This window comes from Trichosurus vulpecula, chromosome 8, assembly GCF_011100635.1.
Source record: "Trichosurus vulpecula isolate mTriVul1 chromosome 8, mTriVul1.pri, whole genome shotgun sequence".
NCBI lineage: Eukaryota > Metazoa > Chordata > Mammalia > Diprotodontia > Phalangeridae > Trichosurus > Trichosurus vulpecula.
This window is the reverse complement of record NC_050580.1, coordinates 31,420,461-31,444,611: the sequence shown is the minus strand read 5'-3', so window position 1 is coordinate 31,444,611 and position 24,151 is coordinate 31,420,461. Positions and strand designations below refer to the sequence as shown.

Sequence of the window (24,151 nt, the reverse complement as noted above, 5' to 3'; positions counted from 1 at the left end):
CCATCCCTTTTCCCTTACTTTCTTGTATGGCAAGATAGATTTCTATGCCCCATTCCCTATATATCTTATTTCCCAGTTGCATGCAAAAACTTTTTTTTTTAAGCATCTGCTTTTTAAACTTTGAGTTCCAAATTCTCTTCCCTCTTCCCTCCCCACCCACCCTTTAAGAAGGCAAGCAATTCAACATAGACCACACATGTATTGTTATGCAAAACACTTCCACAATAATCATGTTGGAAAAGACTTAACTATATTTCTCTCCATCTTATCCTGTCCCCCTTTATTCAGTTTTCTCCCTTGACTTTGTCCCTTTTCAAAAGTGTTTGCTTTTGATTAACTCTTCCCTCTATCTGCCCTCCCTTCTATCATCCCCCCTTTTTTATCCCCTTCCCCCTACTTTCATTTGGGGTAAGATACCCAATTGAGTGTGTATGTTATTCCCTCCTCAAGTCAAATCAGATGAGAGCAAGATTCACTCATTCCCCCTCCCCTGCCCCCTCTTCCCTTCCAATGAACTGCTTTTTCTTGCCACTTTTATGTGAGATAATTTACTCTATTCTTTCTCTCCCTTTCTCAATATATTCTTCTCATCCCTTAATTTTATTTTTTTAGATATCATCCCTTCATATTCAATTCATCCTGTGCCCTCTGGCTATACACACACACACACACACACACATACATACATACACACATATATATATATGTATATTCCCTTCAACTACCCTAATACTGAGAAAGGTCTCATGAATTACACACATCATCTTTCCATGGAGGAATGTAAACAAAACAGTTCAACTTTAGTAAGTCCCTTATGATTTCTCTTTCTTGTTTACCTTTTCATGCTTCTCTTGATTCTTGTGTTTGAAAGTCAGATTTTCTATTCAGCTCTGGCCTTTTCACTGAGAAAGCTTGAAAGTCCTCTATTTTATTGAAAGTTCGTATTTTGTCTTGGAGCATTATACTCAGTTTTGCAGGGTAGATGATTCTTGGTTTTAATCCTAGCTCCACTGACCTCCAGAATATCATATTCCAAGCCCTTCAGTCCCTTAATGTAGAAGCTGCTAGATCCTGTGTTATCCTGATTGTTTCCACAATACTCAAATTGTTTCTTTCTGGATGCTTGCAGTATTTTCTCCTTGATCTGGGAGCTCTGGAATTTGGCAACAATATTCCTAGGAGTTTTCTTTTTGTGATCTTTTTCAAGAGGCGATTGGTGGATTCTTTCAATTTGTATTTTACCCTCTAGCTCTAGAATATCAGGGGAGTTCTACTTGATAATTTCTTGAAAGATGATGTCTAGGCTCTTTTTTTGATCATGGCTTTCAGGTAGTCGCATAATTTTTAAATGATCTCTCCTGGATCTATTCTCCAGGTCAGTGGTTTTTCCAATGAGATGTTTCACATTGTCTTCCATGTTTTCATTCCCTTGTTTCTGTTTTATAATATCTTGATTTCTCATAAAGTCACTAGCTTCCACTTGCTCCAATCTAATTTTTAAGGTAGTATTTTCTTCAGTGGTCTTTTGGACCTCCTTTTCCATTTGGCTGATTCTGCCTTTCGAGGCATTCTTCTCCTCATTGGCTTTTTGGAGCTCTTTTGCCATTTGAGTTAATCTATTTTTTTAAGGTGTTATTTTCTTCAGTATTTTTTGGGGGTCTCCTTTGGCAAGTCATTGATTTGTTTTTCATGACTTTCTTGCATCACACTCATTTCTATTCCCAGTTTTTCTTCTACTTCTCTTACTTGCTTTTCTAAATCCTTTTTTAGCTCTTTCACGGTCTGAGACTAATTCATATTTTTCTTGGAGGCTTTTGATGTAGGCTCTTGAACTTTGTTAACGTCTTCTGGCTGTATGTTTTGGTCTTCTTTGTCACCAAAAAAAGATTCCAAAGTCTGAGTCTGATTCCCAGCCAATTACTTGACCCTTGAGTTTTTCGTCGGGGTATGACTGCTTGTAGAGTAGAGAGTGCTTTGTCCCAAGCTTTAGGGGCTGCGCTGCTATTTTCAGAGCTATATTTCTACACAGCAAGCTCTTCCACACCAGCGCTCCTTCTCCCCCAAGAACTGCCAACCAGGATTGCAGCCCAGATCCAGCAGGGCAAAGCAGGCTTTGCACTCCCGCTCTAATCTGCCACTTAATTCCTCCCACCAGGTGGGCCTGGGGCTGGAAGCAACTGAAGCTTGAGCTCTGGAAGCAGGCTCAGAGCTGCACCACCTCTGCCACCTCCCGGGGCGGTGGCCAACCACATAACCTTCTCTGTAGTCTTTGGCGTTTGTGGGTTGAGAAGTCTGGTAACTGCCACAGTTCACTGATTCAGGGCCCTACTTCCTGTTCCGCCTGGCTCCCTGTCTGGTTGGTCCTGGCATGGCCCACGATGGTCTCTGCTCCGCTCCGCTCCCAGGTCTGTGCAATAGACCCTTTCCAGCGACCATCCAGACTGTCCTGGGCTGGAGACCTGCTTTCCCCTGTTATTTCCTGGGTTCTGCAGCTATCGAATTTGTTCAGAGCCATTATTTACAGGTGTTTGGAGGGATTAGGGGGAGAGCTTAAGCAAGTCCCTGCTTTACATCCGCCATTTTGGCTCCCCTCCCCCCCCCCCAACCGCCTTTTCAGAAAAGGAGGCATGGATCAGTGGATAGAGTGCTGGACCTGGAGTCCGGAAGACCAGAGTTCAAATTCAGCCTCACACATTTACTAGCTATGTGACCTTGGGCAAGTCACCTAACTTCAGCTTGCTTAATCTACTGGAGGAGGAAATGGCAAACCACTCCAGTATCTTTGTCAAGAAAACCCCATGGACAGTACTGGTATGCTATGCTCCACAGGTTCATGAAGAATGGAACACAACTGAATGACTAAACAAATTAAGGAAAAATGGTGTTTGGACTAGGCATATTTAATAGATTCAACAGCATTAAGAGATGCTATGGTACATGTGTTATTGGAAATCATGAAGGAAAGACAAGTTTAAATCTTGGATTTTCATAGCTGCTAAAATGTTGCACAATGTCATGAAAACAATTGGCTTGAATTCTGGTCCTTTTATTAACCTGCTTGACTGGGGCAAATCATTTCAATTCTCTGAATCTTAGTTTCCTCCCCTGTAAAATCAGGTAGGCTGATTAGATAATTTTTAAAACCTTCCTAGCTCAGAATCACATGGTTTCTTAAAATAGTTCCTTGATTTGTCTGTACATTCTAGTTTTGTCAAAGGTGCTTTGATGATAAATGAGTTTTTTCTATATATACAAAAAGATCTAGATTTGAGTTAAATATATTGTAATCTTGAAGTTGTTACTGTTTTTTGCTGTGTTCTCAGTTGCTGACAAGCTTTTGTTCTTAGAATCCAAGTGTCTAAATTGCTTAGAGGAGTAGGAAGCATTTGCATAAAAGACTTAAATATATCTTGAGGGGAGGGCAGAGTCTAGATCTATCAGCAATTAAGTCTGTAACTTACAACCTTAGAGAGTTTTCTCTTTTTTTAACTTTTATTTTTTCAATTAACAAGTATTTCCTTTCTCTCCCTCCTATTAAAAGAAAAACATAACCCTGGAAACAGATATGCAGAGTCAAGCAAAACAGATTTCCGCATTGGCTGTATCCAAAAATAATGCTTTGGTGTGCACCTCTTAGGAGGTGGGCCAACACAGTTCATTCTCTGTCCTCTAGAATTGCATTTGATGGTCACTGCATGGATTGATCAGAGTTCTGAAGTCTTTAAAGTTGTTTGTCTTTAGATTTATAGCAGAGAGTGGCCTGGAGCCCTGAGAGGTTCAGAATCTCCTGGCTGTAGTGTATCAGGCAGAACCTGAACCTTAGTCTTCCTACCTGGAGGACCTGCCTCTACTGCCTCTCTAGTATTTCTCATAACTGCCAATTTAAAATTTCTCTTTTTAGTTCATTCTCTCCTAAAGATAACTAAAGAGTGAAACTTGTCTCTTCCCCCCCCCCCCAACCCCCCCACGTAATTTACCACTCCAGAGGTGCCCTTGTATAGAGAACTGTCCTCAGAGCCATGAAGGCCTGGGTTAGAGATCACTCCTGATACAAATGGGCCATGTGACTTGGAGTAAGCAGCAGAACCATGTAGGGCCTGAGGCAGCTCCCCAAAATACCAATTTATATTGGAGGAAAAGGTGCCCCCTCTGAAGGGCCCTAAACCAGTGAAGTCACAGGTCCACTTGCCATCACTAGCTCCTTACTCTTCCAGTGGATCCGTCAATGTGGTTATTCCCTCTGCTAGTACAGATCTCAGCCTGTGTGTGGTGGTGCTACTTTCATTTACCTTTGTTAGTCATAACAGATTAAATCAGAATCTTTACTCAGTCAAACTTTAAGTTTGGTTAAAGGAGGCAAACAGACTAAATTTTGTATATATATACATATATATACACACACACACACACACACACACACACACACATATATATATATACATATACACATATATATATACACAGAGAGAGAGAGAGAGTGAGTTTATTCCCTTAAAGCTAACTTGTACATGATCATGGAATCAGAAGCAAGCTTCTGATTAACTGGAGGAAGACAGACAAGTGTTTAAATAATGGATTTCAGCTGCAGTTTATGATCTCCATGTCAAAGAAAGGAAGTTCTTAGGTAAACAAGGCAATTGATAAGGTAGGATCACTTAGAGATGCACATGTCTCTAGTCCACAGCTCTGGATGCAGACTTTCTGTCACCACAGACAATAAAGATACTCCTGGTCTTTGAAGTTGCTGAGACAGGAAAAGGGGATTTTTAGAATAGAGCAAAAGCAGTTTGGAGGCTTTAGATATTATTGGAGTTCAGATAATCTGAAAGGATTGACAACTCAGCTTGTGAATGGACATAGGTGTATTTTCTGATTCATATATGTATAGAAACTGGCTGTGATGAGAGTAGTACCAGTGGGGCCTGAGTTGGGAGAGGCTGTTTTGACCATTTTTCCAGATTTTTTCGAGTTAGTCCGAGAGAAAATTGATGGATATTCCCTACAGATAACCCTCTGCATATAAAATCAAACTTTCCCACTGAAGAAAATGAAATTTTTTCAATGTGATATTTTGCTATTATTCATTGAAATGTATTCTTGGTCTCCCTTTTGTTTTTAGCTGTAAAGGACCCCACGGCTGTGGAGAGAGCAAACTTGCTGAACATGGCTAAGCTGAGTATCAAAGGGCTGATTGAGTCAGCTTTGAGCTTTGGCCGCACCTTGGACTCAGACTACCCCCCTTTGCAGCAGTTCTTTGTGGTCATGGAGCATTGCCTGAAGCATGGACTGAAAGGTGAACATGCCTCATTAACCTGGTTTTTTTCTAGACAGCTATGTGAATTCTATTCACACACACACACACACACACACACACATAAATTTGTGGGTTAATTGTATGGCTCAGAAAAGTTTCAAAATTAAATCACACTCAGTTATACATTTGTTGTCTTGCCTTAGTTGGAAATAATATGGGAAAAGAAATTAAAATTCAGCAGAATAGTCGGTTCATTAACTGTTGCTTTTTTCATCATTTGTCATCTGTTAAAGTTGGTAACACACTCCACCCATTCTTATTTGGAATGTTTATTTTTCGTTTTGTTTATTCCTCTTAATTTCTTCCAACTATCTCTTAGCAAACCCCTGGGTAATTAATTCATTTGGATTATCAGCAGAGATATTAACAGCTATACTTTCAAAAATATATTCAAAAGATATATTTTTCTGATCTCTCCCACAAGTAACTAATCAGAGAAAATTACTTCTTACTCAAAGAATTCATACTTGGCAGTCTTGTCAGCACTTTTTTGGAATCGTGATTTTTATTCTATTTTTAAACTAGATTTTTGGTTAAATCATTGGTATTAATGAAATTGCTTTTTGAGACCAAGGTAAATTTCTTTAGGTTAATTACAGAATGGTGAGTTTTCAGTTAGGCCTGGCTTTAGGAACACATTATGACTGTAAAAATACTTTGTTAACCTTTTAGGAAAGAAGACCTTTTTGGTTATAATCTGTTGAGTGGTGTCATAGGATGAATACTGGATTTGGAGTCAGAGGGACTTGATTTTGAACCTTGGCTCTGCTGCTTACTTACTACCTGTGTCCTTTGTAAAAAGGCTTGGACTAGATCATCTACAACAGGACTATCCAACCTGAGGTTTTTATTGAAACAATAGACAATATATTTTGATTTGCCATTTTAGTGAGAGCTCTGTGGTAGTTCAGCTTTGTTTACTAAAGCATTTATGTAAATTTCTATGCTTGTAGGCGGGAGCATTTTGGACAGCCCTGATCTCCAAGATTCTTTCTAGTTCTTAATGTATGATCTTACAGACTTTAAGGTTAGAACAAAATCTTTGATTTATTTTCTGTAAAATGCAAGTTTTGTTTGTCATTGTTACTATTGTTGAAATTTTTTGGTCATCCTTTAAAAAAATATACGTGCCTTTTGTTTAAAGCAGCTTGGTGGTGTAATGGATAAAGCACCATACATGGAGTCATGAATTCTTGAGTTCAAGTCCTGCCTAAGACAATTACTGATTGTTCAAGTGTGAGCAAGTTTCTTAACCCCTACCAGTCTCAGTGTCCTCAGATGTAAGATGGTGATGATATTCATGTTTATTCCGTAGTGTTGTGAGGATCAAGTTAGCATCATGGAAGCACTTTGCAGACTGTAATTAAAGCATTGTATACATGTTGGCTGTTATTATTTATTCTGTAGTTCTTTTCTCATGGGTATGTCCCCTACTCCCATTGAACTCTGCCTCCTAACAAAGAAAAACAGTAAAGTAAAAGCAGCCAACACAATGATTGTGTCTGATACCACATGGAATGTTCTTCACTGTAGTCTCCCACCTCCCTAGTGAAAGGAGCTGATTGATAGCTGAGATTGCTAAGGCACGTAAAGGTTTACAAAGGGCTTTACACACGTTTTCTCATTGGGTCTCGTTCTTTGTTGATTTTTGTCCTCGTGCTAAGAGATGACAACGTTTCAGCCGTGCTTTACTTACTTGCACTCTCTGTTGTAATGTTTAAAAAACTTTAGAATTCATATAAATGTACCTATTCATGTTGTCATTGCAGGCCCTATTGAGCAAGTGCATAAAGATGATGCTCTTTGTCAAGATAGACATAGCCGGGTCCTATAGCAGATATGGAGAACTCTTTTGTGGATTGTTGCCAACATGTGATAGCGTTGTGATCATAATTAGAATAGTTACACATCTCGTAATGTTAAGATATCTCAGTTGGGTTTTATTACAAAGTTGCCATATAGATTTCATTTTCTGTTGATACAACTTAGCATTCAGCAGTCGATTCACTGTTTTGTTGGTGTGAGTTGTTTTTCCACCAGCTCACCGTTGTAGCCATCTGTGACTTGGTAACACTGCTTTCAGACTTCCTGTTGCTAAAAAATTCATCCGCCTCTGGCCCTCTGAAAGCTGAGCCTCTGCTAACTGAGTTACTGTGACGTTCAGTAGACAGGCAGTTTTGCCGGTTTTACATACTGGCATCGTAGCTTGGCAGGCCCAGTCAGAGTTTTTACTCAGCCGCCTCTGCCTTTGAGTGTTCAGAGCCACCCTCCATCTCCCCGTGAGACGTTGGAGGAAAATGTCAGCGGACCTGTTACAAAGAATTACTATTTACATTTCACATGATGTTCTATTTAACCAGTATTTGTGGACAGTCTTGGATTCATAATGTATCTTCTCTAGTTTATATAATCATAAACTAAGGTGGAGGATGTGTAGATAAAAGTAGGGCCTGGAGAGAATGCTTAAATAGAAAAAGAGCAGTGATATTATTGGTTTATATGAGAATAACATGAAGGTAGAGAAATTTTGACTATTGAGTATGAAGGAAACAAGTATAAAAGCTGAAGGATTTATATGGTAGTTAAATAACAACAACAAAAAAAATCCAAAATCCCAAGAGCAACTTTTGGTGGTAGAGTTTGGACATCACAACCTAGGGTCATGAAGCCGTTAATTTTTATATTTATATAACATTAGAAAGTCACTGTCAGTTTTTTAATTTGCTTTTAAAAACACATTTTTAGTGACTTTTTTTCCTTAATAGTAATAATATAATGTATATGTTCCCTAGGGCTAGTAAAATGCATAGACTTTGCCAGATGACTTCCAGAATACTTGAATTTTGAACTCTCACTTACTTTTTTGGGGGGCAGATAATAAATTTCAACTTTTTAAACAAAACATTCTAGGCTTAGTAGCCAGCCCATACCAGTTGTCAATTACGTTCAGCTGGATGAAACAACTTAAAGTTTCTATCAGCATGGACTATTCCTAAGGGCCCTGGTGGTTGTTCATAGGGATCTGTGCTAGGCAAATTCTCTGTCACTATGAGGCCAACTTACTATAAAGAAGGGATTTCGCAGGGAGTTCATTTTTCTTTACCACTTAGAGGTGACTAACATCACTAGCTCTTCACATGTGAAAGTTAACAGGTTTTGTTTGTCACTTAATTTATAGAAGTTATAGAGCTTGACCTGCTTTATCTTGTAGCCCCTTCTTGTTGGGGCCAAGATCAAAGGAAAAGGAGGAATCTCTTGTTATTTCTTAACTGTCTAAAGTCCATATGTCTTGGGAAAATAGGGAAATTATATTATTTAAACTAATATACTTAATTTCAAAAATTTGGCTTATGTACAGTATGGCATGTATTAATTAGAATTGTAGCAATCAGTAGGTTTTTATTAAGAACTTACTATCTTCCAGATCCTGTGTTATGTACTAGAGAAACTGATGAAACAGTGAGGCAGACTTTTCCTTTGAAGAACTTACAAATAGGCTCTGTATCCTCTTTAATCTTTTTTTTTTTGGAGGGGGGAAGGCAGGGAAATTGGGGTTCAGTGACTTGCCCAAGGTCACACAGCTAGTAAGTGTGTCAAGTGTCTGGGGTCGGATTTGAACTCAGGTCCTCCTGTCTCCAGGGCCAGTGCTCTACTGACTGCACCACCTAGCTGCCCCTCATATACTCTTAAAACTGATTTCCTTTGTAGTTCACTTAAGCATTTCTACCCCAGATACTCCTAAAACCAGGTCACTCTGTGAAAGGAAAGCATTATACGTTGTTTTTCTAAAAGAAGTATTAATTGAAAGACTACATTTTCTCTTTTTTAGTAAGAAAATCTTTTCTGAGTTACAACAAAACAATTTGGGGGCCCTTGGAGCTGGTGGAGAAGCTGTATCCAGAAGCGGAGGAGATAGCTGCTAGTGTCAGAGATTTGCCCGGCCTTAAGTAAGTCTTTTTTTTTTTTAAGACCCAAATAAACGATCAGGAATAAGACACTCAAGAAAAAATATGTGTGGACAACCTTTAACCCTCTTTGAGGGAAAATACTGTTTTATAATTAGCATCAGGTGGGAATCTAGAATTGATTTGGTGGGTTAGGAAGGAATACATTCCATTGTTGGAGTGTTGGTGGGGGAGAGGAGATTATTCAGATTTTATGGCTTCTCCAACAAATGCAGTTTTCCCCTAAATACAACCATGCCCTATTAATGTGTGGTTTCCTTTTAGAGAAAGATGTAAGGATACATATTCTAGTAGATGGAAAAGAAAGACTCGAGTAATAGCTGGGAGGATTAAATGAGAAGGTACGAGAAAAAAATACAGGTAAAGAAATATGACTATTACAGAATGTAGTGGTCTGTAGTAACAGGTGGTAAAAAATGTGTGTTGGCTTGTCTTAGATTGAGTAATGCTTGTATGTTATCAAGGATGTTGCTCAGGTATAAATTATTAGATTGTATCATTGTCAGAAACACAAAAAGGAAATAGCCTTAAGTGAGTGGTGGTTAATTTAAAAGCTTATTTTCATAAATCACAGAAGTTCTTTTTCATCAGTATTTCAGTGATCATGTGATTTTTTAATGGATTAAACAAAGGGCTTGAAGCTCAGATGATTACTTCTTAATGGCCTGTAATCAGTTAAGTATGTTTTTTTCTGGGTTTTATCATAACTGGCACCCATTTCCCTCACAAGAAAGATAAATGAACCATGTCTATAAAAACAAGATGCTGAATAATGGCGAATGATTGACAATTACTTTGCAGATATAAAGTGCCATTTAAGGCTAAACTCTCAGGCTCTTCAGAAATGTGATTAAAATGTAAGTGTTCCCCTTTCATAGGTTCCCAAAGTGGGCACTACCTGTGCTCTGGGGGGGCCCTGGAATGATCTGGGGGCAGTAGTAGTCTCTGGTGCAATTGGGGGGCATTGAATAAAAATAAGGGTTAACCCAACCTAACTCCAGAGAGGTGCTAAGTAATTTTTTTTGTAAAGGGGATGGTAGGCCAAATAAGTTTAGAAACCTCTGCTAGATTATTCTATCACATGTAAATCTGTTTTCTTATGCTTAACATTTTTTATCAGATAAGCAATTTTCTTTGCTTTTGATATACTTAATATTTAACTTCTTATGTTGTGTGGAGGAAATAGACAGTAAGTACCATTTAGCTTATCAAAATTTTATTTTCTGTGTTTTTTTTGTAAATTGAGATTGTTTTAGGTGATGTCCCAGGTGATGGTGGTGGTGGTGGTGGTGGTGGTGATTTTATTTTGGAAGCTGGTGGACCAAAAAAAAGGGACATTACAATTGTTAAAAGAACAAAATGACAATCTCTGGGTGTGACTAGATGGGATGAAACATGTTGCCCATCTCCAGAGAAAGAAGCGATGGACTCAGAATGAGGCAGTAAACAGGGTGAACATAGTAGAGTGAGAAGATCATTGGGCTGGCCAGCAGGAGGCCTTTGCCTCTAAACTTACTGTATGTATTTGGAGAAATGACCTAAAGTTCTGGGCCTCATTTTCTTTGTCTTTTTTTCCCCAAACAATGAAAATTTACCTTCTCTGCCTACATCTCCCCATCCCTACATTGAAAAATCGGGCAGGGGTGGGGGTTGAACCTGTTACAAACATGTATAATTAAGCAAAACAAATTCCTTTCTTGGGCCCTACATGGTCGGGTGGCTTACTCCAAGTCACATGGCCCATTTGTATCAGGAGTGATCTCTAACCCAGGCCTTCATGGCTCTGAGGACAGTTCTCTATGCATTATACAAGGGCACCTCTGGAGTGGTAAATTACAAGGGGGAGAAACAAATTTCACTCTTTAGTTATTACCTTTAGGAGAGAATGAAGTAAGATAAATTTTAAATTGGCAGTTATAAGAAATACTAGAGAGGCAGTAGAAGCAGGTCCTCCAGGTAGGAAGACTAGAGTTCAAGTTCTGCCTGATACACTATAGTCAGTAGATTCTGAACCTCTCAGGGCTCCAGGCCACTCTCTGCTATAAATCTAAAGACAAACAACTTTAAAGACTTCAGAACTCTGATCAATCCATGCAGTGACCATCAAATGCAATTCTAGAGGACAGAGAATGAACCGCGTTGGCCCACCTCCTAAGAGGTGCGCACCAAGGCATTATTTTTGGATACAGCCAATGCGGAAATCTGTTTTGCTTGACTCTGCATATTTGTTTCCAGGGTTATGTTTTTTTTTTTCTTTTTTCCCAACAGGGAAGGGGGAAGAATAGGAGGGAGAGAAAAGAAATACTTGTTAATTGAAAAAATCAAAGTTAAAAAAGAAAAAAAACTCTCTAAGGTTATAAGTTACAGACTTAATTGCTGATAGCTATTAGGAAATTACAAATCTAGACTCTGCCCTTCACCCCACCCCCAGATATATTTAAATCCTTTATATAAATGCTTACTGTTCCTCCAAACAAATTCCTGCATTAGTCATGTCCCAAGAAAATAGACTTCAGTTTGCGTACTATCACTTCTCTGTCTGGTGGTGAGTAGCATGTTTCATCCAAAGTCTTCTGGAATTATGATTGTTCATTGTGATGATCCGAGTTCCCAGGTTTTTCAAAGTTGTTTGTCTTTACAATATTGTTATAATTATGTAAATTATTCTCCTGGTTTTTCTCACTTCATTCTTCATCAATTCATACAAGTCTTCCCAGGTTTCTCTGAAACCATACCCTTCTGTCATTTCTTACAACACAATAGTTTTCCATCTTATTCATATGCCGTAACTTGTTTAGCTGTTCCCCAATTGATGGGCACCCCCTCAGTCTCCAATTCTTTGACTCCATGAAAAAAGCTGCTATAAATATTTTTGTTCATAGGGGTTCTCTTTCTCTGATCTCATTGCAGTATAGACCTAGTAGAGTTATTACTGGATCAAAGAATATGCATATTTTAATATCTTTGGGGATGTATTTCCAGAGTGCTTTCCAAAATGGCTTAGACTAGTTTACAGCTCCACCAAATAGTGCATTAATGTACCTGTTTTCACACATCTCTTCCAACATTTGTTATTTTCCTTTTCTTATCAACTTTGCCAAATTGATTGGTACAGGGGAGAACCACAGAATAGTTTTAATTTCATTAATTATTAGTGATTTAGAGCATTTATTCCTTTAAAATTTTATTGATGTTTTCTGCTTCTTACATTACCGTAGTATCCCATGTGTATCCCTTTCTTTTCTGCTCCCCAAGAGTCATCCCATTTAACAAATAGAATTTATTTAGGCAGGGGAAAAAAAATCAGCACAATTGATTGATAAATTGAGAAAGCCCGAAAATGTGTGCAATGTGTAACACTTGTGGACCTCCTCAGAGTGGCAGGTTGGGGTTTCTCATATCTCTTCACTTGATCTTTATAATTTTGCTGTATTTACTTTTGATTTTTTGGTGTGGAGTTGTTCTTTCCATTTATGTTGTTGTAGTTATTGTGTATGTTATTTTCTTGGCTCTGCTTACTTTATTTTGCATCGATTCAGATAAATGTATTCACGCTTCTCTGTATTCATCACACACATCATTTCTCACCACCGCAGTATTCCATTACATTCATGTATCACAATTTGTTTACCTATTCCCCAATTGATGGTCATCTTTGTTTCTAATTCTTTGCTATCCCAAAAAGTGCTGCTATAAATATCTTTGGAGTAGATGGGTACTTTTTTCTTATTGATGGCTTCCTTGGGGTGTAAGCCCAGTAATAGAATCTCTGGTTCAAATGGTATTGACATTTTATTCACTTTATTTGCATAATTCCAAATTGCCTTACAAAATAGTTGTACCATTTCACAGCTCCAACAACAATATTTTAGTGTGATTAATTTTCCATAACCCTTCCAACATTGATGGTTGACATTTTTTGTCATTTTTACCAATTTGCAGCATATGAGGTGAAACCTTAGAGTTGTGATTTGCATTTCTCTCTTCGTTAGTGATTTGAAGCATTTTTTCATGTGGTTGTGAGTACTTTGCAGTTCTTTTGAGAATTGTTTGTTTATAGCTTTAGATCATTTATCTATTGAGGAATGGTTATTATTAGTCTTTTATATATTTATTAATTGTTTATATATCTTTGATACCAAACCCTCATCAGAGAGAATTGATACAAAGATTTTTTTTTCCCATTTGAAATTACTTGCCTTCATATTTTGGAGGCATTTGATCTTTCGTAATTGCCTCTATCTCTTATTTAGCTAAGAATTATATATGTATATATCTATATATCTTACCCATAACTTTAGTTATTTTTATAGTATAGTATGATTGTTAATGGGCAGGTAGGTGGCTCAGTAGATAGAGTGCTGGACTTAGAATGAAATGAACATTAATTGGTCTTGTATCCATTTAAAATATATCGTGAAATGTGTTGTAAAGTATTGATCTAAGACTGATTTCTTCCAGACTGCTTTTCAATTTTTCCAGCAGTTTTTAGCAAATGAGTACTTTTTCTCTGTGTAACTTACAGTTTCCACTTTATTAAACATTAGGTTATTGAGTTCTATTGTTTCTGAATCTCTGTTGTCTAGTCTGTTGCCTTGTTCCATCTCTCTATATTTTAATCACTATCAGATGGTTTTGATGACTGCCACTTTATGATAAAGTTTGAGGTCTGGAAGTGCTATTTCCCTTTCATCTTACTTTTTTTCATCATTTCCCTTTTGTTTTTCCAAATGAAATTTTAAAAATGAATTTATTATTATATTATCAAGCTTTGTAAAGTATCTTCTTGGTAATTTAATTGGTATAGCCTTAAAAGTTTAAAATTAATTTTGGTAGTATTGTTATTTTTATTATATTGGCACAGCCTAGCCATGAGCACTGAATATTCATTCCTCTAGCTATTTATAGGTTGTTCTTTCATTCTTTAAGGAGCATTTTGTAATTGAATCTATAATAGATCTTTTGTGTGCTTTGGAAGGATGATCTCCAGATATTTTATGCATTTTGTGGTTATTTGGAATGAGATTTCCCTTTCTGTTGCTTCTTATGTTTTTGTTATTATTAGATAGAAATGCTGTTGGGTTTTGAGGATTTATTTTGTAGCCTGAAGCTATTAATTGTCTCAGTAGCTTTGCCAGTTCTCTGGGGATTTCCAAGTAAACCATTATATCATCAACAAATAGGGATAGTTTTATCTTATCTTTTACTTATCTTTATTCCTTAAATTCCTTTCTCTTGTCTTATATCTGTTGCTAACATTTTCAGAGCTATATCGAACAACAGTGGAGAGAATGGGCATCCTTGCTTCACTTCCATGTCTATTGCAAAAAGTTCTAGTGTATTCCATTGAGTAGGATCTCGGCTTTTGATTTTAGATAGATGCTTTTTGTAATTTATTTTTTAAAAAAGGCCCCTTCATGCCGATGCTTTGTATCTGGTTTTTTTTTTTTTTTAGTGTAAAATAGTGTCCTTCATCAAGGGCTTTTTCTGCATCTGTTGAGATGATTATGTGGTCTTGGCTGCTTTGGCTTTTAATGTAACTAATTATATTGATTGTTTTCCTAATGTTGAGCCATCCTTGCATCTTTGGTATAAATTCCGCTTGTTCATAATGAATGATTTCTTAGATAAATCACTGAAATCTGTTTGATAGGATTTGTGTAAAATTTTTGAGCCAATGTTCATTAATGATATTAGCCTATAGTTTTCTTTCCAACTTTCATATCTCCCTGGTTTAGGTATTGGGACTATATTTGTCTCATAAAAGGATGCTTATAGGGTTCTTTCTTTCTCAATTTTGAGAATGATTTGTGAAGTATGGATACTGTTCTTTAAAAGTTTGATAGAATTTGATAGAATTTATCAGGTCTAGGAGTTTTTTCTTGGTAGTTCCTTTACAACTAGATCTTTTTCCTTTCCTAAGATAGGGTAATTTAAGATCTCTCTCTGGTCTTATGATAATTTGGGTATTATATATTTTTGAAGGTATCCCACAATTTCTTTTGTGTTCTCAGTTTCATTAGCATAATATGTTCTGATTATTCTCTTTATTTCTTCTAGTTTTGTTGTGATTTCACCTTGCTTTTTTAAAAACCTATTTTGTGATTATATTTTCTACCCTATTTTTTTTAATCAGATTAGCTTAGGGGTTATCAATTTTAATAGACTTTTCAGAGAACCAGCTCTTAGTTTTATTATCATTTCTATGATTTCTTTTTGTTTCCAATTCATCTATTTCCATTATAATTTTTAGTATCTTTTCTTTTGTGCTTATTTTAGGTTTGTTTCTTGACTTCTAAATTTTTTAGAGCATTCTTGTGGCTTCTTCCTCTGAAAACATCTTATTCATATTCTTTGATCATTTATCATCTGGGGATTGATTTTTAATCATATACATTTTTTAATCAGTTCCCTCTATATCTTGGAAATGAGTGGGCTTCATTTTCTTAATCCATAAAGTTGAGGTATTTTTAAGTCTTTTAAATTCCTTCCAACTCTAACAATCAACAGATCTAGTTGAAATATGTGTGAATATTTCTCTTTAAGTAAAGTTAACATCTAATTCTTAGCAATATGCCTTACATATAGCAGGCACTATTTTATTAAATTGAATTTGTCGAAATGAATTGAGTTCAGCATGGCATACATTGAGCCTTTTTATGTTTTCTGTTCAAATAGTCTGAATTTTTCTTAATGCATCTGTATTGCTCTGGAAGATTCCTATAGTCAATAACAGTTTCAGTTTGAATGAATAAGCGTTCATTAAACACTACATGTCAGGCAGTTGGGGAAGTGCATTTTAATGATGACATTTTTATTGTTCATTTTTGAGGGTCTCATCTACTGACTAAATTATTCTAATTAGGCAAATTTTCTTAAAATAGGGTCAAAGAACTTAAAGATGGACAGGACCATAGAAATGACATAGTTCTAGTCCCTCATTTTATGGAGGAGGGGACTGAGGCCCAGAGAAAAAGTGACCTGCCCAGGGCCCTGAGGTCAATAAGTAGTAAAGCCAAAGAAAACCACTTCTAACAGCATATACAACATTCAGCACCTGTAGATCGCCACCTCTGTGCTGAACAGAAAGAAGACTGTTTTTGAAAGCACTTAGCTTTCGGTGTCCTAGAGGAATTTTCTTCACAGAGGCAAACAAATGACTCCCAGGGAATTCAGGGATTTCACTCACTGTAGAAACTGGCCCCAAAATATAAATTAATTGCCTGGTTTTGTTTTGTTTTTCCCTCATAAATGTACCTCTTAACAGATTAGTTCTCTGGTTAATGACTTTAGGTTACTGAAGTTGCTTTTTGTCTGTTTGCTTGGCTTTTCTAGGACCCCTCTGGGTCGTGCCAGAGCATGGTTACGATTGGCCCTCATGCAAAAGAAAATGGCTGATTATCTGCGCTGCTTGATAATTCAAAGAGATCTCCTAAGGTTAGTAAATATTTTTTTTAAAGCTAATTTTTTTCTTGAGTCAATTATTTTTTCTGAATATCCATTTTATTGGAATATTAGCTTTAATACTGCAGTCCTTTCCTTTTCTAGCAATACCTGGCTAAACATAGGTTCTTTCCTTTGCATTCTGAATCAAAAATTTTAAACATGGATGTCAGGTCAAATAGGAAAGCCTAAAGGAGTATTAGATAAAATTCCATTTGTACATCTCCTTTTGAGGAGAAAGTCAGGAAAACTGGATTATGGTTTTGGGTTCTGGTTGCCTCTGTCATTGTGTGACCATGGCTAGGTCCTCAAATCTTGGTTTTCCTGTCTTTCAATTGGGATAACACTTACAAGTAAGTATGATTTCATAAGGATGGTTCGAGGATTAATTAGAAATCAGATAATTGAATAAAATGTTTGACCTTATTGGGAAAGGCATTAGGCAAAATTTTTATATTCATCCTGCTTTGATGCCTTAGTAGTAGTATTCAGTTTCTGTTTTAAGCCTTCCTGTCATTACCTCCTTCATAAGTCTGTGACTTGAAAGTAGTTTGTAATTTTTCAAAAGTTACTTATTTTGTGTCAGAGTCTGAAAATGTGTTTAATATATTGTACATGAACTGGCCAGATTTTAAAATTCATTGCTTGAAATGAATTTGTGATTTGACTTTTGTTGAATTTCACAGTGAATTCTATGAATATCATGCCCTGATGATGGAAGAAGAAGGAGCAGTTATCGTTGGGCTTCTGGTAGGCCTGAATGTGATCGATGCTAATCTATGTGTAAAGGGAGAAGACCTGGACTCACAAGTAAGTGCAAAATAATATTCAGAATTGGATTTAAGAAGGGACAAACAGAATGAAACAGTTGATAGTGATGGCTTTAGAATTAAGAAGACCTAGTTCAAATCCTGCCTCTCTACTTCAGTTTCCTTAGCTATAAAAATAAAGATGCTAATATCCACCCCAGAGTTGTTTGTAGGGCTTAAATGAGGACATATACAAAGTCATTTATAAACTTTAAAGCACCATATAAATGTCAATTATTATTGTGTCATTTTAAGTTTTTTAAAGGAGAGTGCATGTTAGTTAATAAAGCTTTCTGATAAAAATTGCTTATTATTTTAAAGATTTTATTATTCCTTCTACTTAAGTAAAAATAACTTTATTTGCTCCAGGTTGGGGTAATTGATTTTTCTATGTACTTAAAGAATGAAGAGGATATTGGAAATAAAGAAAGGTATGATCTTCATAAGTGGTTTCACATTTATTGGTTTATTTTGTGATAAATCACAAATCTCTCTGTAAATCAGTATAAATTCTCTGTGTAAATCAATGTTAATTCAGCCGTATGTATTAATAATGGGGGGTTTAGTGTTAATTTTGCAATAGATTTCCTGCCATTTTTCATTTTCCCTTTTAAAAATAAATTTTATGAAACCAAGTGGGAAAGATCAGTTTAAAAAAAGTCCTGCTGTTCATTTCTTCCAATAATGTGTTTGTGTATACCCAAACCTCTTTGAAAAATGATGCATTTGAGAGAAGTTATTCACAGAAGTACTCTAGTGGACCAACTTCAATCTACAGCCCTATGGAATATTTTAAAAGCTTATGTTGAAGATACATTTGCTTACAGATTAACCAATGGTAGTGTTTCTTCTTATAGCAGGTGCAGCAAACCATTTGTTTAACTAAGATTCCTGTCATTTTGCACTCAGCACGGAAATGTTTGGTAATTGATTATTATGGAATGGATTAGGGAAGTGTATCTTTGTGGCAAGAGTTGAGACCATCAGTGGGACAGCCTGAATGCTCTATTGGTATCTTCTCAAGGTTAGGAGAATGCGAGAAAGGCAATGTAAACACTGGATGCACCTCCTGTAGGGAATTTGTAGGCAGACGTAGATGAAAGTCACACCGTTTTGATAGGCATAGATGGATTGTAATCAGTATCATTCAATGGAACATCCAAATCAGCAATATTACAGATCCATTTTAATGTTTTATGTATTTATACATAACATACATTTGTATATGTAGACACGTTTGTAATTTGAGTATGTATCTATTCAGCTCATTATCATATGATTACAGGATTATTGGTTTTTATTGTTTGTGGAAAAGTGTTGCGTTGTTATCACAGAATTTACAAAAAATATCTGTATAGTTCTTTCTAGATGGTGTGGTACATCTTTGTGTACACCCTTCCATAAAAGTAAGGTAACTCCTTCTGTTTTAGGAATGTTCAAATTGCTGCCATTTTGGATCAGAAGAATTATGTTGAAGAATTAAATAGACAACTGAAGTAAGTATTTATGGATACTTAAATAGATTTTTTTAAATATTACTTTAGATTTCTTTCAGGTCAGCTTGGCCCTGTTCTTCTCATCTCTTTCTTGATAAGAGGAAATGTCATAGAATTTAAAGTAAAATACTGAAGACAAGATTCATTTTCAGCAGAAAATGAGAAGGGAACACTGGAGAGTTGGTTTTTTTTTAAACAGGAATCTATATGTTTTTCTTTAAATTTTGAGACTAACAGAACTTGGGGAACTAGTGATAAGATTTTGGTAATTCAGAAAGTAATTTTTCCCCCTGCTCTAAATCTCAAAGCTATGTAGTTCCTGCTCAAGTGAGGGACATCACCTAAGACCCCCTTCTACCTCAGAACCTTTGTTCACTCCTAGCAACTTGAGGATGGGAACTGTGCTGGAGAAGACCAGATCTGGGATTCTGAGATTGCTATGGTAATAGTCTTGTCAGACAGAATCCTAAGATAATGACTTGACAGGAGGAGAAGCAGTAGCTTTCCTTCCCCAGATGGAGTTGGCAGGAGAATCTGTCTGACAAGGGCTTTTTACTTCTTCAAGTATTTTAAGATCAGATGATGGATGTAATAAGATGCATTTTTACTATTGACATTATAAACATGCAGAACTATTTCCAAATGCATCCTTTATATTTATGCACATGGTTTATTCCACAAATATTAAGGCACCTGCTTTGTGCAGAACACTGTGCTAGACATTAGGATAGACACCCCACTTAGATAGGGCATAATTTGTGGTCTCCTGGAGCTTACAGTGTAGGAGGGGAACGTGACCTACACATAGATAGTGGTAGTATATAATATTTACATGACAAATGCCTTTGAGAACTGTATAACAGCATGTCCATGTTCAGAAGGAAATGGTCATTAATGGCCCTAGAGAGATCAGAGAAGACTTCCTGGAGGAGGTGGCATTTAATTTGGACTTTAAATGGTAGGTGAGGATTCAGCAAGTTAAGGTGGGGGGGGGAAGGCATTTGGAGGCTAAGCAACAGTGCAGGCAAAGCTGGGGAGGTGGGAGCAGTGAAAGCATGTTTTAGGAACAAAAAATATTTCATTGTGTCCTGGCCTAGAACGGCAGCAGTGATACGGGAGAAAGCCAGAAAGATAGAGTCCTGCCCCATTGTGTGGGCCCTTGAATGACTGGCAGAGCATTGGTTCAGGTCAGAGGACAGATTCTGTTGTGAATCCTTACCTAGGATCTGTTGAAGAAGAATGATGGAGCCTTAGTTTGAGGGTGACCAGAATCTGAAGCTTTTCTTCTTTTAGTAGTGAAACTAACACACTCCTCGATTTGCTTAGTGAGACAGTTGTAAGCTTTGTTAAATCTTCTTTGAACCCCTTCTGTGCACACAAACTATGTAATGTTTCATTAAAGGTAAGTTGGAATCCTAGCAAAAAGGAGGCATGAAGCTAAAAATTGAAAATAAAAGCCATAATGTTTCAAGCTTACAAGTACAGATTAAGAAAAATACAAGTGGGTTCTGTTAACGTTTCCTAGGCCCATAATTGGCCTATCATTTTGTACAGACCAGCTGGGTTCCTGATGCTTAGAGATTTCAGGACACTTTACATCCATATTTCCCAAACCCAGTGTTACTTTGGAAGGCCTCTCTGGGTGTTAAAAAGGTACAGAGAGGAACCAAAGCAGGCATAGAATTTAAGATCACCGTACTTGTGTTCTTCATGGAACCCCTGTTTAGAGTTAAAGAGTAGAAATACAAATTCTTGCCCAAGTATTTTGATAGTTCTTCTAACAGCATACTGATCTTGCTGAGACACATTTTCTTCATTAATAAAAAAAGAGAGCCATTGAATTAAATGATATCTTATGTTCCTTTTAGCTCTAACTTCTATGGTTCAACTTTATTTACTCAAATATAAATCATCTTTTGTGTTTTAATAGCATTTAATAATATCTAAATTTGCCCTATTCAGAATTTACAGAATATAACTTTACATTGATACCAAAAGGGGGAAGCAACAAGAAACCCTAAACAAGATTGTAATGCAAAGTATATGAAAGCTTTGGCTGTAGAGTTATTGCTCCCGCATGGAAGCAAGAATGAAATCAGGATCTAAGTAAATAAAACATCTCCCAAACGACAGTCTGGGCTGGGAAGTTGGTTCATGCCAGTCACCATCGGGTTTGTCATAATACATGGGTTTACCTCTTTGAGTTTGTTATAATTTTAAATGATAATTTATTTCTTTATTACTTTCAGCAGCACAGTCAGCAGCCTCCATTCGAGAGTTGATTCGTTAGAAAAGTCAAACACTAGACTGATTGAAGAGGTATTGACATCCAGTAACATGTAACTTGAATCTTTCATAGGCCTGGTGAATAATATGATCCTTCTGATTATAAGTATAAACTTTATGTAAACCTTTATAAAAGCTACTTTATGTGGTATCTGTGATAGAGATAACTGTTGTTAAATCTCTGGGAAAAAAGTAACCAGGTTTGTGGTTAGATCTCTTGACTGTGAGATGCTTTAGTAGGTTAGCTCTGGGGAATTAGGTCCTCTGGAGGAAATTTTGGGGCACTGTAAATAAAGCATTGAACTCTCCAACCATTAGCTTATGGGCAATTAGTACTTAAATGCCACTTTAGCTATAGCTAGTTGTTTGCTTGTAATCATACTGTCCTAATAAAATAGATTTGTCCATCTTAGTCTGGCCAAAAGACTTTATTCACAAGCATTTTTGTACAGTTACTTCCCCCATTGTTACGAGAATGACCTCATGTGGTATTTTGTATTAGTGGGTGTTCCGGGCTAATTAGAGGCAAAACGAATCGAACCCAGGTCTCTGATTCATTCCCTGTTCAGGAAGCTTTATCAATAGTTTGAAGAAAAACCCATTAGCCAACAGAATTTTTGCCACAATTATTGAGGTCATAGGAATAGTAGAGATGGATAGAAGTATGCTTAGTGCCATAGAACTTACTTTCTAATTAAAATTTGTTCTTACCTGGAATCTAATTTTTTTGAGTTGGCCTAGATTTTTCAGGCTTTAGATTAGCGAAGCCCAAGATAATTTGACTGACTGTGCTCAAGTGCTCATCCTAATCGTACTTTTATTGGTAAATTCCTGAAGAAGTGACATCAGAGAAAAATTAACTATTTAATGTTAATACTACTAATACTACTACTGCTACTAATCCCTAATACTTCTGACTCTTGGGCCTCTTGAGAAATTTCATTTTAAGGCTCCTCAACTGAAATTTTCATAAACTCAATAAAGAACTCTTTATGGATTGGTTGGAGAGACTCATTTTTTAAGCTCCTCTATAGTGCAGAAACATGCTTGGTGGTAATTGTGCTCTTGCCCCAGAGACTTGCCATAGAAACTCCCATTCACTCATTGATACCAGCGTGAGCCACCTCATAGAAATCAGTGGGTCGGCAGGCCTGATGTTTGCTCTCTGCCTGTCGTCACTCCCTTTGAATTGATGCTGTGAACTTGGGTAGTAAGTTTTTGAGTAAGGGGTCATCTTGGTAATAAAAATGTTTAAAAATGAACTTGCTAAAGGACTGAACATTCGAAATGACTTTCAAGTCCTGATGTTTAGCCTTTGTGTATTTACCAGATATTTTGTTACTTATCACATATTGTCAGCTAAATGCATGTAAGAAATAAAAGAAAAGAGTAAATATTTAAAATCCCTCCTTTAGTTTGAATTTTATTTAAGAGTAAGAGACCCCTTTTTATTAGATTGGCGGCAGCAGCAGCTCCTTTGTGTCCCTTCTTGCTAGGGTAGAAAGTTCCAAGGGTCGAGGGGAGGTGAAGGCAAAGAGGGGTTTAAGGGAGGCAGGTGCCTTTGAGGGGCATGCTGGGAGTGACCATGTGCCAAGAGCCTTGGTTTTAGTGCCAGACGACCTGGGTTTGAATCCTGGCATGGCCATTTACTGTCTGAATGACTCTGGGTGATCACATCACCCTCTGGGCCTCCCTTTCCGCATCTGTAGAATTGTGGTGGTTGGACTCCACTCCTGGGGTCCTGCTAGCACTAAGTCTGGGAGCATGTGAACCTTGTTACCCATGTGACTTTTTGAGCCTCAGTTGCCTTATCCATAAAAAGAGAACTGGACTAGATGATCTTTAATTTAATGTCCCTGCAAGCGCTAATTGTGTGATCCTATGATTTCATATATAGAACTATAAAACTTTTATTTGAGGATTTTATTTTTCACTAGCTTATATTTCTGAGCATTAACTTTTTGGGGGTTAAGGAGAGGTTTATAGAGCACATGGATAATTCTTATGCAGGGATAACAAGTTTAAAAAGATTTTAATGATTTTAAATGACTACTCATAAAAAAGATATTTATGTTCTCTCTTCTTGTCCCCTTCTCTTCATATTTAGTTAGCAATAGCAAAGAACAATATCATTAAACTTCAAGAAGAAAATCATCAGTTACGAAGTGAAAATAAACTGATTTTAATGAAAACACAACAACATTTAGAGGTCCGTATGAAATGCTTTATTTTTTGAAATTCAGTTTTATATTCAGCTTTGAATTCTCTCTCTTGAACATCCACCTTCCCCCAATTGAGAAAGCAAGAAAAGCAAAGCCTGTTATACACATGTATAGTCAAGCAAAACATTCCTGTATTAGCCACGTCCAGAAAAATATACTTCAATATGCACTCTGAATCCCCCACTTCTTTGTTTGGAGGTTTTTCTTTACCATGTTTCATCAAGAGTTCTCTGAAATTGTGGGTTTCATTGCATTGATCAGAGTTCCCAGGTCTTTCAAAGTTGTTTCTTTATAATACTGTTGTTACTGTGTAAATTATTTTCCTGGTTCTGCTCACTTTATTCAGCATCAATTCCAAGGTTCCTCTGAAGCCATCCCTTCATCATTTCCTACAGCACAGTAGCATTCCATCACATTCATGTACCTTAAGTTGTCCAGCTGTTCCCCAGTTGATGGGCATCTCCTCAGTTTCCAGTTCTTTGCCACTAGGAAAAGAGCTGCTATAAATATTTTTGTTCATGGGGTCAGGGTATAGGCCTAGTAGAGTTATCACTGGGTCAAGGGGTGTGCATGGTTTAATAGCTTTGGGGGCGTATTTCCAAATTGCTTTTAAAAA

At 36.8% G+C, this 24,151-nt stretch overlaps 1 protein-coding gene across 6 annotated transcripts in view; it reads left to right on the top strand.

The window, feature by feature from the left end:
* Nucleotides 1-24,151, top strand: part of RUFY2 (RUN and FYVE domain containing 2) — a 59,834-nt gene that overhangs the window by 5,067 nt on the left and 30,616 nt on the right. For 3 of the 6 annotated variants that reach the window (XM_036736780.1, XM_036736785.1, XM_036736784.1), the window contains 8 exons: nt 5,120-5,293; nt 9,144-9,261; nt 16,615-16,716; nt 17,409-17,532; nt 17,901-17,962; nt 18,962-19,027; nt 21,277-21,346; nt 23,421-23,522. In XM_036736780.1, coding sequence (XP_036592675.1) covers nt 5,120-5,293; nt 9,144-9,261; nt 16,615-16,716; nt 17,409-17,532; nt 17,901-17,962; nt 18,962-19,027; nt 21,277-21,346; nt 23,421-23,522 — 818 coding nt within the window. Of the gene's footprint in view, nt 1-5,119; nt 5,294-6,324; nt 6,342-9,143; nt 9,262-16,614; nt 16,717-17,408; nt 17,533-17,900; nt 17,963-18,961; nt 19,028-21,276; nt 21,347-23,420; nt 23,523-24,151 lie in introns of those variants that run through there. The other 3 variants (XM_036736781.1, XM_036736783.1, XM_036736782.1) reach the window with 3 other exon arrangements.